This window comes from Malaya genurostris, chromosome 2 (genome assembly GCF_030247185.1).
Source record: "Malaya genurostris strain Urasoe2022 chromosome 2, Malgen_1.1, whole genome shotgun sequence".
Lineage (NCBI taxonomy): Eukaryota > Metazoa > Arthropoda > Insecta > Diptera > Culicidae > Malaya > Malaya genurostris.
Window position 1 is genome coordinate 111455375 of NC_080571.1, and position 17959 is coordinate 111473333.

The 17959-nt window shown below is 36.7% G+C and overlaps 1 protein-coding gene across 1 annotated transcript; it reads right to left on the minus strand.

The window, feature by feature from the left end:
• Positions 1–1977: 1977 nt before the first annotated feature.
• Positions 1978–7178, minus strand: LOC131427100 (uncharacterized). Its single transcript, XM_058590023.1, has 5 exons — positions 6894–7178; positions 3041–3545; positions 2616–2798; positions 2437–2550; positions 1978–2374 (listed from the first exon to the last, which is right to left on the minus strand). Exons 1-5 carry the CDS (start codon positions 7111–7113, stop codon positions 2239–2241), a joined length of 1158 nt encoding a protein of 385 aa, XP_058446006.1. The 5' UTR covers positions 7114–7178; the 3' UTR covers positions 1978–2238.
• Between the last annotated feature and the right edge of the window lie 10781 nt (positions 7179–17959).

Genomic DNA, 17959 nt, shown 5'->3' on the forward strand with positions numbered 1-17959 from the left:
GGTCAAATGAGACAGGGTTTTCAATAGGGTACTATTGAAATAATTCAATGCTTTTGCTATACACGTTTAAGTTGAAAAATTTCGATTCTATTGGTAGTTAGATTATATAAATCCTTTTACATATCACTGAGCTATGAGCTTTAAAAATACGAGCAAGGCAAACGCGCCTTAAGGATTATCTTCTTTGATACTCGTTTATACTAGTTTAATTTTGAATTATTTGAGATTATGTCACACAACTGATAATTTTATTATAAAACTGTGATCATATTTCCGATGGCGTGTAGCAAAAATTATGTTTATTCGTTAGATACAACAAGAGATATTCACGATCAAAAACTTACTACTCTCTCAGAGGGTAAATTTTTAAAAAGCACCCCATAGTAAAGTAAGTCGTATTCACGACAAAATAATAAATAATATCATTGATTTGATTCCCACAAATGTGTGAATTTTTCATTGTGATGCAATTTGATTCCGTACATCCTATTTTGAACAATAGCCCCATGAAAAGTCTGCATCCTCATATGTATTACAGAACATGCAGCTAATGATGATAGTTAAGCTCTTTTTTCTAATGAAACATGTGTCACACTGACTTTTCTCTCAGTCATCATCGTGCGAACAAATTCTATAATAGAAGAAATTATTCAACCACAAACAATCTGGAGTTTCATAAGAGCCTACTTTTTCTGTGAAATGACTACTTACGCCATTTTATATTCCTGTGCAGCGTCCTTAGCAAATTTGCTGGTTTGCATTGGCGCAGCAGTTTTTGTTTACGCGCTCTTGGAATGTGCTCGGGGTTGCTGAGGTGTTTTTTGTTTACGCGACACTGAGGTGCTCTGCGTAAACAAAGAAATTTCACGGACAACCGCGGTAACGTTCACGATGGTCTCGGGTTTAGGCCGAACAGCTAGTGAAATGTTAGGAACATAAAAACCACTAGTCGGAAAAAAATCAGAGTTGAGTTCAGTAGAGCCCAGCTCGGTTCAGCACAGACCAGACGCAATTGCTGAAGAATTAAGTGAAAAGTTAGAGTTCAGCTCGGTTCAGCACAGACCAGACTCAATTTCTGAAGAATTAAGTGAAAAGTTAGAGTTCAGCTCGGTTCAGCACAGACCAGACTCAATTTCTGAAGAATTAAGTGAAAAGTTAAGTCTAGTTCGGAGTGTAATACAGTAAGCCGTAGGAGTATGCATAGTGTGCATTGTGAGGGTCAAGTATCAAGTGACCTCAAAATCAAGCAAGAAATAATGTTTTCGGAAGGCATCTAAAGAAGTGAAAATTGCTGTAATGAATAGAGATTTAACAGATTCATGTGTAGTGTTTGAGATCACCATGAAGTGTTGTGAATAGATTTTCTAACTAGTGGAGTATGCACTAGATTGTACTGCAGTAGGACATACGTTCATATGTGCGTAAACTTAATGATATGCCGAACTTAGTGAGACTGCGTGAAGTGTTAGCCTTATTAACAATCGTTAGTGACTTTTGTTAGATTGTGGGAAAGAACTCCCAAAACAGCCTAATCCTGCACTATTGAGAATAAGTAGCTGTTAAGTGAAAAGCATAAAAAGATAAACTATAAACTCAGAAAAAAGGTGAATTTCGTGGTATTACTCCGTATAGAACTAAAAGAAACGTCATCTTCGTTATTCTGCCACCCGCCACCGCTCGGCCGGGAGCCTACACCTGAAATCAAACTATGAAACATCACCATTTCTAATAAACTGCATCGAAACGATATAGATATCGACCAAAGATAAAGGAAAAATATATCTACAGAAAAACTAATGCACTAACGAAAAATAAAGATACTAAATGCAATACGCAGAACAATAAAATGCCTACAGATTTTTGGTCACACGAATGCCAAAAGGTTAAAAAAAATTCATATCCATAGTATTGCTTTTACTTTTCTACGGTTTTATTAAAATCAGATATTTCTAATCAGTAGTAAATTGACCTATTTTTTATTTCTCACTTAAACTAACCTTATCTCTAAACTTTTCAAACTTAAAATAAATATTTCTTGATAAGCTTCAAGGTCTTCATAGTAAAATACGAATTATAGACGAAGCTATCGTAAGGAACTTGTTCCTTCAAACGGAATGATAGATGCTCACATCTTCACTCAAGTGCAACAGTGCAAGTCCTATTAAAAATCGCTACTAACAAAGTTTTTGGTTTGGTTAAATTAGATTACTAAGCGCATCATTTTTTTACCACTTGGTCTCAGAATATGAAATCCTCTGACCATATGCTGTCTTTGCAGAAAGGATACCGTTCCGCGCAATTTCCGGTATGTGCATGAGCCTCGTCGTACGTTCGGTGCGTGTAATCGACCGGATCTTCGTGTGTGGTTGGCAAGCTAGAAGCAAAACGTTTTTTTTATGTAATGTAAAACTTAACCAATTGAAAAAAGTTAAGAACCTGAAAACAGCCTTCAATATTTCCCGAAGAAATGATTCCGGCTCGGTAGCGTCCCGCTTTTGTCCACTTTCACACAGGGCCCTTAGCACACAGTGATGGCCATGGTTACCTTTCCTGAGGAATAGTTGCAGTTGATGAAAATTGTTTAACATTCACCTGCTATGCTACGGTTATCTTACGCATCTAGAAATGTTTCGATTTTTCGATACAGCTTGTGCCGTGTCGAACGATGGTGATCCAGAAAGAATTTATCTTCCGGGTGAGTGCGCTCGTCAATGCTACGTTTGCCAAACACGGGATAGAACCGCTTTCTGTTCATCGGGAAATTGGGAGGGTGCCGGCGGACCCACTCTTGTAGATACCTATGAACAAGCAGAAGTTTGTCGTTGATCAACAGAGGAAAGTTTTGATCAAAAATGTTTTCTCGACATTGGAAACTATTTACAGGTAAGTGGGAAAGTCGTCTTGATGTAATGAATTTTATATTAGACTGATTTACAAAACCGATTTTTCTAATATTCTGTCGTAACACAAACAGCACACGTGCTACTGATTACCAAACAAAGTTAGTAAAGTCATAAATAAAAATATTCAACTTTCTTACCTGTTGGCCAAATTGCTCCAGTTGTTCCCAGTCCCATTATACGGCGTCACAAAGTTGGGAGGGAAATTATTGTAGCTATTACTACTACTACTGCCCAGTGGCTGCCACTTGTTTTGGTACTTGTCTTTTGTTGTGCCAATGTTTTCTTCCCCACTAGTATAATAATTTATTCGGTTTGAGACGCCTGATGCCGGCGATGGGCTGTCATAATAATAGCTGAGAATATTCGGTTTCTTACTCGTATTAAGGTAGGAGCTCTGATTTGGCCTGTAGCTGGAATAGTAAGAACTGTTCGTGCCGTAGCTACTCGAATTTGTATCAACTAGCGTGGTTCCATTAGTGTTTTCATCCGTACGGCGTAGAAGTGATCCATCGGATATTTTATCCTGTAGCAAGTGGAGTATTTCGAAGTACGTTATACTGGGAAGCTGCCAGGCCGCTGCAACCGTCACGCCCACCGTGAACAGTAGCGTGCTGCCGACTATTGGAATTGTTTGATCGTATACTGGAATTGAGGAAATTGAGGAATTGAGTTTTTTTTTATTTTCCTGTTTTCGTTGTAACGGTTCATTTTTATCCTTGCGAGAAACTGGACTGCAAGTCACGTACACCCAAGGACAACGGTACTTCTGCCACGATTCTACAATAATGTTTCCTTCACAAACTGATATTCCCAACCAATGGACGAGGGCTTGAACAGTGAACCGTTATCTTCTTTTCCTTCACTGAACAGCAATGCGAACGCTTCTCTCCAAAGTAAAAAAATATAACAAGACCCAGAGTTAAAAAAAATCTTTCGAGCAAACGGTCACAACAAACGTCAATCGTTTGAAAGTGTGTGCTGGTAAATTTGTAAATATTGGTTCGCACAGATTTTCCGCTTCTTGAACAGCTATTACTATTGGTTGCGAGTAGATATCAAACCAAGCCCGAAAAAACGCCCCATCTTCCAGGTGGGTCCAATTTATCCACGTGGTCTTGACATACTGAGTTTTTGAATTGTTTTGCTACCAAATTTCACAAAAAAATTAACTATTTGTTCCTCGTTTAGGGTGAATTTTTGAACATTTGCCTTTGTTTCGATTCGTTCTTTCAAAAAGTAAACTATTGTATTGATTGAAGAGCGTTGCCAAATATGCTAAATCACTGGTTATCAAAACTTGTTATGATGATGGTTGCCAAATTAATTTTAACCATGCTCTGGTTGCCATGGTTAAAGTCGTTTATAAAATGATTCGATGACGACATTGTCAGGAAACTCGTGTCCAACGAGTCCATAACTTCACATAACATAAATTCTCTTGATATTATACTCACCAGGACGCTCATTGATTGCCGATGCGATTGATATTATCTTCATTTCTCCTGTCACTGCTTGATTACGATGTGACTAAATATTAATCAAGCAGCATAAACATTGAATTAAATTCATATACACCAATAAACTCCGAAATCCGATGACTTTTTACAAAGAACAATTAACTTTAACAATTTATGTTAGTACTCTCATGAAATTTGTTTACTTCAACAGGGAATAGGAGAATGAGAGAGGGAACAAAATGCGTCACCTGTCTTTGACTGAGTGTACTTCTACTTGGTCATTGAACTATCGAGTATCTCATTTGACAGACACTTTGACCGTACCGAATTCAGTTGTCGATGATTTTAGTCAGTCTGTCAAGGTCATTTGACATGACTGACAATTTACAGCTCTGGTTGTAATATGACTAACTAGAGTCTTGCCCAATACTGATCATACTGCAGAAAAATTACACTATTCACATTATTCTTAGGTTATGCATTTATTCGAAGACGAAACGTAAACACAATATTTACTTTAAGTAGATTTGTAATGGTGGCTGATTCTAAATTAAAAGACGCATGAGGGGGACGGGTATAGTGTGATGGGTAAGTCGATGCCTTTCACGCAGCCCATCTGGGTTCGATTCCCAACCCCGCACATAGGGTCAGAAGGTTTTTCTACTCCCAAGAAGTGAATGACCTCAAGGCTAAAACCTCTATAATCGAAAAAAAGACGCGTGCGTTGATCAGGTAGTAACCGAATTGTTTATATCTTTTGGAAAGTAACCTGAACATGCAAAATGTTCGAAAGTAATCAACGATGTCAGCCCAAGAAATGAGTCATTGGAACATTATAAAAATATTCTGACAATTTAAATCCATTAATGTGACGTGTCGCTAGTAGCAAACATTGTTCTAGCATTGTTTTTCCTCACTCTTCTCGCAACGATTGTGCGATTGAAAAAGCGCAGTTTGCTTGTATGATGTGCAACAAGTTTCTTGTTTGATATGTTTCATAGCAGTAATATTTGTTAAGCAGAAACCGAAAATGAAACTGCTCAAATAAACTTATTATAGAATCAGTTAAATAAACCGATGTGGAACTTAATCCGTTTAGGTTTTTGACTCGGTTTCACAAGCAGTAATATGAATGATTTTCACATTTGTTACAAAAACATGTAAAATCATTTGTCAAACATATCTGACATGAATAACCGTTCTGTAGCAATTGTGAAACATGCCAATTTTAACAAGTTTTAATTGCTACTTGGGGTGTTCTTCTATTTAGAAGGTTGTAGGATGAACAGTAAGAAGTAAAAATGGTTATTGGTGAATGAAGATTACATAATGCAAAGCGAAAAATGTCGCGTGAACGAGAAAGAATGAAAAACGAATAGTATAAACTGAGTAGTGGAAATCGACGATTGAGAAGCAATGAATTACAACAAAATAATTTAAGGTAATTGTCCTTAATAGTGAATACCTTGCGAACTGCAGAGGTGAATATTGAGGAATCATAAGTGAAGAGTGACAAAAGAGACTCGAGTGAGAAGAACAGAGTGATTAGTTACGAGACTGAAACGTCAAGTGAGGAGTGAAAAGTGAGGATTGCAAAGGGAAATATGAAAAGTGAAATATGATAAATTAAATAGAAAGAAAAAAATGAAAAGCGAAGAACGAAAAGTTAGGAGTAACTAGTGAAGAACGAAGAGTGAAATAGTAAAGAGTGAAATAGTGAAGTAAAGAGTGAAGAGTGAAGAGTGAAGAGTGAAGAGTGAAGAGTGCAGAATGAAGATTGAAATGTGAAGAGTAAATAGTAAAGAGTGAATAGTAAAGAGTAAAGAGTGAATAGTGAAGAGTGAAGAGTGAAGAGTGAAGAGTGAAGAGTGAAGAGTGAAGAGTGAAGAGTGAAGAGTGAAGAGTGAAGAGTGAAGAGTGAAGAGTGAAGAGTGAAGAGTGAAGAGTGAAGAGTGAAGAGTGAAGACTGAAGAGTGAAGAGTGAAGAGTGAAGAGTGAAGAGTGAAGAGTGAAGAGTGAAGAGTGAAGAGTGAAGAGTGAAGAGTGAAGAGTGAAGAGTGAAGAGTGAAGAGTGAAGAGTGAAGAGTGAAGAGTGAAGAGTGAAGAGTGAAGAGTGAAGAGTGAAGAGTGAAGAGTGAAGAGTGAAGAGTGAAGAGTGAAGAGTGAAGAGTGAAGAGTGAAGAGTGAAGAGTGAAGAGTGAAGAGTGAAGAGTGAAGAGTGAAGAGTGAAGAGCGAAGAGTGAAGAGTGACTAGAGAAGAGTGATGAGTTTTGGGTTAAAGGTTTAATTAGATTGATACCAACAAGTTTTGCCTCAGCTTTGAGTTCAACTTGTTGTGATAACTTTGGCTGCTGGAATCTCCATAACTTGTTTTCATTAGAATTGTTAAGCAGCTTCTTACATATATCATTTGTTTTTGCAACAATCAGCAGATTTAAAATGATGCAATATTTTACACGCGAAGTAGAATATAAACCACTCAAAAAACCGCAGTTCCGAACCCGATTTTGAACCGAACAATAATTACACTAACCAACTTGAAATGAGCTTCCTTCGGGAAATGTTATGAAGCGTCTTTTCCTTGAAAGAACCTTCAGTTTTTTTCCTCCTCCGTCGTCCGGCAAACCTTCAAAGTGATTCTGATAGGTATGTGTGTTATCCAAAACTCTAATAACTTCCGCTGATCTGATACCGAAATAACAAACTACAAGTATTGCGATACAGCAAATACACTTGTTCGACAAATTGATCATACTTTTGTGCTTTGAATAACTGACGCAAGCTAAATTCGACCTATATAGATACAACTAACAAATAAAATTATTTTCCGGCTTCGCGTTTTCTTAAAACCTTTGTATCTACGCTGATACAGAACCGAACGAGAGTTACTGGATGACTGAATTGAAGTGGACGATCGAGAATAACTAAACCAAACAAAAAACCCCATCCTGAACCCGCACCGGTAAACATACAACGCATACAAGACCCATTTGAAGCGGGAAGTGAGAATTATACAGACAGTGTGAAGTGGGGAAGAAGACTAGGTCTGGATAGACAATACTAAAACTGGGTTTCTAGGTGCGAAAATATCTACATGTATGATGAAATAGAAAGTTTCTCATCTGTTGCGTGTTTTAAGATGAGAATATTCCAGATTCAGATTCTGATAAATTGTTAGTCCTGAATCCAGAAATTATATGTATTAATTTCCTTTTTATTATATTCTAAACGAATCCGCATTTCAACATCACTACTTCGTTGATTATATAGCTCAAATGGTAGGCATTATAACGATTTTCATTTCGCCAACATGGTTCATCCAATGATTAGTTCAGCATCCCAGCTACTTACTGTCGTAATAGGCCTAAATGTATGAATTGAAAAGTACCCTATTCAGACGATAAATGCAGTATAGACATTGAAAAATGTTTACACGGAGGAGAAAATCCCCATTACCTCTCATTATGCCCTTCATACATATTGTCCAAGAAGGAAAAGAAAGCTATCTTTGGAGAAATGCGTATACATATTCAGAAACGCCTAAGATTACCAGTCCTGTTGCACCTCCCATCCCAGCAAACCTATCTTTGGGGAAGTCCGTTTCGGATGAATCATCCGAAGGTACACACTCAAATAAAAATTCACGTTCGATTCACTTGAAAAATCACGTAGAATGGTTTCAAATGTCAAATTGAATATTTTACGTGACGAAAATGAATGTTATACGAACATCCCCTAACATTAATACAGTCATCACATAAGGTTTACGTGAATTGACCAAACGTCAAACAATCTACGTGAATTTCCAGTGTGAAAAACTCGATTTTGAAAATGGCGAGCAGTGGCCCTCGAAGTGTAAGTAGTGTAAATATTTGCGAGAAAAGTTATTTAATTACAATTTTTTACTCCATCGACCGGACCATTCCAGTATGAAAGTTTCCATGTGTTCAACTGGACCGAGTGCCTGCGTGAGTCCGGAAGTTTACCCGCTCCTGCCGAATGCTTCAAACAGGCCGTCGGTATGAAACTAGAGACACTGGAACCATGTAATGCGACTTCAACCTGCATCGGTAGTGTTGTGGGAGTTCTTGGATCTCGACTTCGGCTTCGGTTTGATGGCAGTGACAACAAAAACGATTTTTGGAGGCTTGTCGATTTGAGATACCACGACGTTATTAGTTGCTTTTTAAGCCATTGGAATTATATGACAATTTTCTGAAATAAATGTTTTATATTTCATGGCATTTTTCATTTCATAGATTTATATCAAAATCTGGAATCTACCTTTCGACTTCATATATATATATATATATATATATATATATATATATATATATATATATATATATATATATATATATATATATATATATATATATATATATATATATATATAGTAATTTTCTGGTATCTAAATTTGATATGAACTGATAGATAAATGTGATATGAACATACATTACATTTTACCTATGAAACACGTAACTTTTACTGGATTATGCATTAAACAGCTTTTAAATACCAGTCCATTAAAACCTACGTGAAAAGTAGGGTGGAAAATATTCACATAACTTTTCACGTAACTATAATATGATTATTATTTTGAGTGCAGTAATAATAGGGATAGGGGAAGCGGGGTATGCTTGGTATCACTTCTGATTTATGGTACCAGCAACCAAATAAAAATGGAATGTCGATTTGAACCACTCTCGAACCGTTTTTGATCATTTATTTTGGAGATTTTGCATTAGCAGTTCCATTCTAAAGTGAAATATCAGAGCAATCCATTGTACTAGTGTTTCCAAATGGCCATGTAACTGAGAGTTAACGATTCAGAAACAAAATACTCATGGCATAAATTTAATACTTTTATTCCGAATACTTTTATTAAAGACCTCACGCTTTTGGAATGAAGCGAGCAGCAGAATTGTGCCGAAGAACAGTCGCACACCGCTAAACCACACCAAAGGCTGCTAATCCTGTTGGAATGGAATGTGCAGCAGAATGGTGTAAATGAACTTCATTGGAAGTACTCTTTTTAACAGCAATTTGCGTTTCCAATGTGCAGCAGTGGAAGTCGTCAGAGCTTCTGACTGTTCGATTTCCCGTTGTAATTCGGCATTTTTTTTTGTAACTTTTCACACTTTCCACCTCGTTCTTTTATTATGGCTGTCGTGTTTTTAATTGTGTTTCATGGTTCGTGAACATTCTGTAAAAATCTTCGATTTTTCTCTTATAGTTGCAATGTAACTTCGTACAATGGTAGCCATACTAACTTAATTTCTGTGAAATATCTATTTGTTTTATTTTCTTTAGTAAATTTGAAACTATTTGTTCCCGTACATCATAGCTGATATCAAATTCAAATTTTAATTCATGCTTAGCTGTATTTAGCATTCTTCGAATACTTCTAATATTCGAAAATTTCTGTGAAAATATCGAATTTTTTGAGACATTTTCAATAAAGTTGAAATTGATTTCTTCTAAAACATATAGCTGGTATTAAATGCAATCTATTAGTATATAAAAATGCGTAGGTCGTCGCTTTGAATTTGAAGATATGTCGAAAATACGAAGTTTTTGATAATTTATAATTTTTTCAACAGACTTTAGTTGGAACTTTTTATAATAACTTTGAGTAGAATATTCGGTTTTCCATCGTTTCAAATGTATTTTATTACGAATGAATTTATCTTTCAAATGGTAAAAAAGTTATCGAATCGGCCAAAAATGACTGAAATATAGTTAGTCAAAATTAGCGTTCCCACTTTTCACGATACCCTTGGTAGTCCGCATAAATTTTTACCCCCTTGGTGTTCAAACTTACCGAAATTCAAATGACTTACAATTTTCTTCATACAAACCTTTATCCGTAACTGTGAAGAGTGTAACCGAATAAATCGGAACCATATCTGTACGCCCACAGAAATGGAATTTAGAGGATAAATTATTTTAATTTTAATTTTACATTTCGTCTTAGACTCAGTGCGTAGCAGTTTATGTAAGACAGACGTAAAGTTAATGCTAGTTGCGAAACACTGCTTGCTATTACACCGAAGTGTAATGTCTAAACTGACATCTCGAACGAGACGAAACGGAAAATCAAACTTAAAATAGGTATGTTGCAACTACCATAAATTATTAAAGATTTATTCTCTATGCTTAATTTTCTCGGAGAAGGCTGAATTGGCTACAGTTCAATTTGAATTCTACTATTGGATTGTGAATCAAGTTCGAAAATCAAGTGGTAGACAGTCTCAGTTCCGGAGACATGACGGTATAAGTGACACTGTACCTTTCTTCCGAAAGTGCCGCTTGACAATAAAATGGTATTATCGAATATGTATCAGTCAAGTCATAAAAATGTAGAATTTGGTATTTTCTGCGAAAATTTGTGAGTTGGTTCACCAAAATCGAAAAGATGTTCAACAGTGCCAAACGTCCTCAAACAAGATGCTATCGGTTAGTAATACCCGATGAAATCTCGGCTGCAGTAAACTGGAGGAGCGCAGTGATCGTTGTGAAGCACGAAAATCAAGTAGAGACAGAATCTTCGAAGAGTCGATATCACCGTTAATCAGTTTTGCCACGAAAACAGCTTGCTGAATTTTTCTGCGTCTTTCTAATGAGTCGAGTCCGATCAGTCGACAGCGATCGGGATACGGTGGGAGCTCAAGCGGATTCCTCCAAGGAAGGTTTCTTAGAGCAAGACGAACAAATCTTTTCTGTACGCGTTCAATCCGTAAGTTCCAAACCAGCTGATACGGATTCCAAATTAGGCTAGCATTTTCCAGAATAGGACGAACCAAGAAGCAATATAACGCTTTCAAGCAATGCGAATCTTTGAAGTCCCGCCCGATCTTCGCAATGAAACCTAATTGCCGTGTTGCCTTTGAAATTATAGATGAACGATGTAGATTGAAGGTAAGCTTAGCATCTAACAAAACACCAAGATCATTAACATGATCAACTCTGTGGAGTTTTTGTCATCAATTCCATAGTCGAATCGAATTGGATTCAGTATTCAGTGGAACGTTATGACCTGGTATTTTGCAATGCTGACAATAAGCCAGTTTCTATGACACCAGGCGGCGAATGTATCAAGAAGATTTTGAAGCCGGATGCAGTCGTCGATAGAACGAACTTCAAGATACAATTTCAAATCATCGGCATATACTAATCTGCAACCAACACCGAGCAGCGAAACAGCATCATTGAAATGCAAAAAGAAACCAGCTAAAACAGAAGCACAATGACTATACACCATAGAAGGAATACCATCTGGTCCGAGCGAAAACGATCGTTTTAACTTTTTCGCTGCGGCAATAATCATAACGGGAGTAATCAAAAATGTGTCAATGTGCGCTATATTCTAAGGAACATCCACCGCGGCGGTCTCCGCTTCGATACCGGAGGGAGTATTTTCAGCAAACACAGAAGCAAAGAACTTTGCAAACAGATCACTTGAGTCCAAGGTTGACATGGATTCAACACAATCGAGACAAACTTTTGAAGGAATCGATGAGCACTTGCGTTTCGAGTTTTCAAAAGTCCGGAAATATTTAGAATCGGTTAGAATGATAATATCGAAGTTGCAGTCACTCGTTGCTGAGAAAATATCGTCAATTTTTGTCCTCAAGCCTCGAACATTTTGATAGTATACCCAGGTGTCAGCCTCATCATTCTGCAATACGGGATAAGACGAATCAGCGTTCGAAAATCTGGGAACTGACGGATACTTGCCAAGAGTAGTTTGGAAGCCCCCTTCACCACACCAACCCACAGGACCGGGACGGCTGATGAACGCTGGCAGCGATGGCACGACTTGGGCAGGGGGGTCAGAGGCTTCCACAATATCATCAACGGTGCGTCCCAGTATGCTGCGTTGAATTATTGCTGAGTTATTCCTCCTTGCGAAGAAACAGGCGTTGGAGATGGATGAACAGCAGAAGGTTTCCAACATTTTTGAATTGATTTCTCCTCGAATTGTAGAATTCCTTGGGGCCAAGTTGAAGGGTCCAAGGCAATAACGTGTAATTCAGGATCGAGGCCAACTTTAAACGATACAAAGGTCATTTTGCTAACATCGTTACCTTTAGCGACCAGATTTATGACTACTGGGTCTTCGTTCATTTCAAGATTAGCTCGTACCATAGCAGTAATCTCATCATTGGTGACATCTGGTCTTATACGTGACAAATATAGCCAAAACTTGTCAGGTGGTTGTTCACAAACTGAAACACAAACAACGTTCTCTCCAATCTGCTTCGATCCAGACTGGCATTCGGGAGCTTTTTGTTCCAAATCTGGTCCACGAGGTCTTTTGGCTGGACGGCGACCCTCAATGAATGGCCAGCGCTTATTGAACGTTGTGGGAGTCAATGGAGGTCTCGATAATGATGAAATTTCGTTTTGTAAACCATTAATTGCTTCCGTGAGCGACACCAAAGGTGGATTTTCATCAGCAAATTTCGTGATACAACGGAGATTCGAGTTGCCCAATACCTTTCAATTGGCCGAAGATCCAGGCAGTTCGGTGGGTTGATGTCCTTTTCCACGAATTGTACATTATATTTTGACAACCACTGTAGAACGGAGTTGGCGTAGTGGGCTGAAGCCAAATCCGGCCAGAAGCGAGGAGGAGCCTTATGCTTTCTGTACAGTGGCAGCATTCTCTTCTTCAAACATTCTTCCCCGTACACCTTGGCGTTAATTGTGCCCTTCGTGAAGAAAACCGACGACCGCAAACCACAGGTACAAATTGCTTGCCAGACCAACACCTTCTGCTCAAACTTTTCCATCGCCACCGTGGTGTCAGCGTCGTCCTGGTCCTGGTACACCGATTTCGTATAATATTGCGGTCCGGGCAGCGCTCGAGAGTCTTCCTTGGCGTAGGTTTTGTCGTCGATCACGATGTATCCGTCTTTATTCTGTAGAATCCGGTTATACAGTTTTCGCGCTCTTGTTTTGGCCTGAACTTGCTGTACCAGGGACTTTTTCGGCACCTTCTGTTTCTGGTGTTGGTGTTGAACTGCTTTTCCAAATCCCGCGTCGGCGCCGATGGGTTTTTCCTGATGTACTCAACCACTTTTAAGACTCGGCCGGGCTGGCTGGGACCCGTTTTCCTACCGGATCGGGGCAATGCCTTCATGGAAAGGGTCTTACCGAACTTCTCGATAATATTTTTGACACTGGTGTGGTGCACTTTAACCCGTTTTGCAATTTCGTTGTACGAGACACCACTTTTTGAGCACCAAGTGTGCAAAATTTTCTTTTGCTTTTACGGATCAATTCGACTCATCATTGAAACGATAAACCGTACCGAAACCAATCGATTGCGCAGCTGTTATTGACATGTAAACAAACATGTCACCGCAAAACACGCCGCAAAAAAATTTAGCCATTTCAGAGTAATAACTGTTTGAATGTTGCTAACTACTTATCGATACACTCCTTATGCAGGGTGCGAATAACATCCATTATTTGTTTAGCTAGAGCAGTTTGTAGAATTGTAGTTCAATAATACATAACCACCCCGACTTCCGCTGCCACAAAGCAATAGGCGGCAACACAAAACTTTGCATTTTGTAGGTTTCAAAAATGCTTAAAGCTGGGGTAAAATAAATGATAAAAACCTGTTTTAATCCACCTAATGGTGTAATGATGCCTTTCTCATTTTTTTCATTTTCTCCTGTATATTACAGCAGAAATTACCCAAATTGTAGTATATTTAAAAATGTTTAGAAAATAGTTTTGAAGATTTCTTTTGCAAAATACTGCTACATTGATAAACTACATTTCACTTAGTGAAAATCTATTCAATCATATGTGAGAAAGTGAAGTGAGTTAAATTTTAAGGTAACATAAGTATTTTGGCCCACTTTACGATTGATCTTATTTCGGCCCACCTTGTAAAAATATCCATCAATTGTTGTAAGATCTTCGAAAAACCCTTTCACAATAGGTAATTTAATGTCATTAGTTTCAAGTTGATGTAACATGGGCTACTTAACATCGATTAAATCCATAAAGTTTGTTAGGTGGGCTAAAATATATGAAGTGGTCTAAATATCTGTTACCCTATTACATTTGATTACTATTGTTGGTACTTCCGCAACCAAAAGCTGGATATCGGCATTATGACATTCGGTTCATTCAACCAAACAATCATTCAACCTACAAATTTATTAACAATTCTCTATGAAGATTTGAATTTTGGAAAAAAGGCGGGTGGGTAATGTCAGAGACATAACTGGATGTCGTGAATACGAAAACAACTGACATGTTCCTTAACACTTCCGAATATCAATTAGTTGATCAATTGTATGAGTTATTCAAGCATTCCCCTTCTTTACATTTTTCGCAAAAACAAAGAAGGCTTCACTTGATCTTGAATACTGTGAATTTATCACAACAAAAAGAGCACAAATGAAATCAAACAGTTCTAGATTTCCACTAAACTGAGGATATTTACCTCCGATTTGAGAGCAAGAAATCCTAATAGTTCTTTAGAAAACTTTTAGAGCCATTAGAACGGCTGATTTTGTGTGGTGCTCTCCACCGTTGTTTTTTCACCAATACAAATGACTGGCAGTAATCGCTCTTGTCGGAAGCGAAACTAGCTTTGCAAACGACACAAAATACATCTGCTCGCAGTGGTGATAGAATCCAAACTGATCCAATTTTTGTTAAAAGGTTTCTTTTCACGTGATGTCGTTTGTACCTTTTTCACTAATGGGCGGTCCTAACGGCTATGAAAATAGCAGCAGATAGAATTTTAATGCTTATTATTTCATTTCGGATTTGCATTTCATTGAAAGAAACTATCAGGATGATGTACGGGATTCATTTCTGCCTTTCAGAAAGATAAAATTGAGGAACTCACTACGATATTAAACACTGTTCGGAACATATTTCTCGAACGATTTGTTGTACAGCAGCAGATATTTTGTTTTCTTCCTCAGAACGCGTTTTGATTGGCTGGTGTTGACATGGGTCAAATGAGACAAGTTTTTCAAAAGTGTACTATTGAAATACTTCAATGCTTTTGCTATACACGTTTAAATTGAAAAATTTCGATTCTATTGGTAGTTAGATTATATAAATCCTTTCACAGATCACTGATATATGAGCTTTAAAAACACGATGAAGGCAAATGCGCCTTATGAGTTATCCTCTTTGATACTCGGTTATAACAACATTTCAGGAAAGTTTAATTTTGAATTATTTGAGATTATGTCACACAACTGAAAATTTTATTATAAAATTGTGATCATATTTCCGATGGCGTGTAGCAAAAATTATGTTGATTCGTTAGATGCAAGAAGAGATATTCACGATCAAAAACTTATTACTCTCTCAGAGGGTAAATTTTGAATAGGCACCCCATAGTAAAGTAAGTCGTATTCACGACAAAATGTATTGGTAGTCGCACTTGAATAAAATTCAGCAGATCTTTTATGGGATTATCAATGGTTTATTTGGTTACAGACTCTCATGGTCTGCAAACTAGAGAAATTACCTAGCAAATATAAAAGGGAGCTTCTTGAAATTGACATTTTTACACTAAGTACCCTACGTTCGGAAGCAGGGATTTAGGCCGAATGAATAGTGGAATATTCTTATGGTATCTTGAGACCTTTCATTTAAATCGAAGTTTGTGCAAATCGGTTCAGCCATCTTCGAGAAAAGTGAGTTACATTTTTTCACATTTTTGGTGCATATAACCCTGTAATTCCAGAACCAAAAGTCGGATTCAATTAAAATTCATAAACTTTGTACGAGACCGTAAAGCCTTTGATTTGAATTGAGTTTGTGAAAATCGATTCAACCATCTCCTGGGAAAATGGGTGACATTATTTTCACGGTTTCGGTGCAATATTTCCACAATTTTGTTGCATATCACCCTGTAATTACGGATCTGGAAGTCGGATCCAAATGAAATTCCGGAAATTTGTATGGGACCGTAATTTGAATTTGAGTTTGTGAAAATCGATTCAGCCATCTCCGAGAAAAGTGAGCGACATTATTTTCACATTTTTGTGCATATCACTCTGTAGTTCCGGAACCGGTTTAAACGAAATTCCGGAACTTTGTATAAAACCATTCGACCTTTCATTTGAATCTAAGTTTATAAAAATCGGTTCAGCCATATCCGAGAAAAGTGAGTGACATTATTTTCACTTTTTGGTGCATAATCTCACATATTTGGTGCATCTCATCCTGTAGTTCCGGAGCCGGAAGTCGGATCCAAATAAAACTCAGGAACTTTGTATGGGACCATGAGACCTTTCATTTGAATCTAAGTTTGTCAGCCATCTCCGAAAAAAGTGAGTGACAATATTTGTCACACACACACACACACACACACACACACACACACACACACACACACACACACACACACACACACACACACACACACACACACACACACACACACACACACACAGACATTTGCTCAGCTCGTTGAATGGTATGTGACATTCGGCACTCCGGGCTTTGGTTCAAAAGTCAGTTTTTGCAGTCATTGTATTGCCTTTCTATATGACAAAGGCAAATATAAAACAATTCAATAAAAGTTACATATTGTAATTACCATTGAAATCTACTATTTCACTATCAAACGTTACAATACAGATACGTAGTGTATTGATGAGACAGTGAAATAATAGAATTAAATGGTAACTACAAAGTAAAATTGTGAATAGCACACAGTTGGCATTTTTGTTTAAGGAGTAGCATACAAAAGAAACAATGTTGTAATGAATTTGAAGCAGTAATAAGTAATACACTCTTCTAAAAAAAACCTTGTGATTTTACATTTTATAAGATGCACATAACAGGAGCGTAGTTTTTCTCACATATATATATATATATATATATATATATATATATATATATATATATATATATATATATATATATATATATATATATATATATATATATATATATATATATATATATATATATATATATATATATATATATATATATATATATATATATATATATATATATATATATATATATATATATATATATATATATATATATATATATTATATATATATAACATATATATATATATATATATATATATATATATATATATATATATATATATATATATATATATATATATATATATATATATATATATATATATATATATATATATATATATATATATATATATATTCAAGAACATGTGATACTGTGTGATTTGAAAATTACATAACAGGAAACCGTATGGAATATAAACGAAAGATTGATATATCAACAACGCGACTTGAACCGAGAAACATTAGTTTACAGAGCACACGTCAACTTATCGACTGAACCACAGAGGCCCATATCAGCTTGATGAATAATTTATGCATATAAATCCATACAGCGGCACTTGGTAGCCGAGTGTAAATTACATTCGGAGACTGTAAAATTCTGTACGAGTGTAATACTGCGTCATTTTTAATGCTAAGTAGTTATTAATTGTATCGTTTAAAGAATTATGTCATTCTAATGGGGCTATTATTTTCCTTATATCCAAAAAACAAAAGTTCAAACGAATATTTATTGCCTGCATAAAATTTGGTTTAT

Bases quoted from the DNA above. Each gene is read 5' to 3' on its own strand.
- LOC131427100 (XM_058590023.1), bottom strand. From the start codon at position 7,113: ATGATCAATTTGTCGAACAAGTGTATTTGCTGTATCGCAATACTTGTA. The intron at 3,546-6,893 runs GTTAGTGTAATT...CCTCAATTCCAG, and splicing joins AGGAAGCTCATTTCAAGTTG to TATACGATCAAACAATTCCA. The intron at 2,551-2,615 runs GTAAGATAACCG...ACTATTCCTCAG, and splicing joins ATCGAAACATTTCTAGATGC to GAAAGGTAACCATGGCCATC.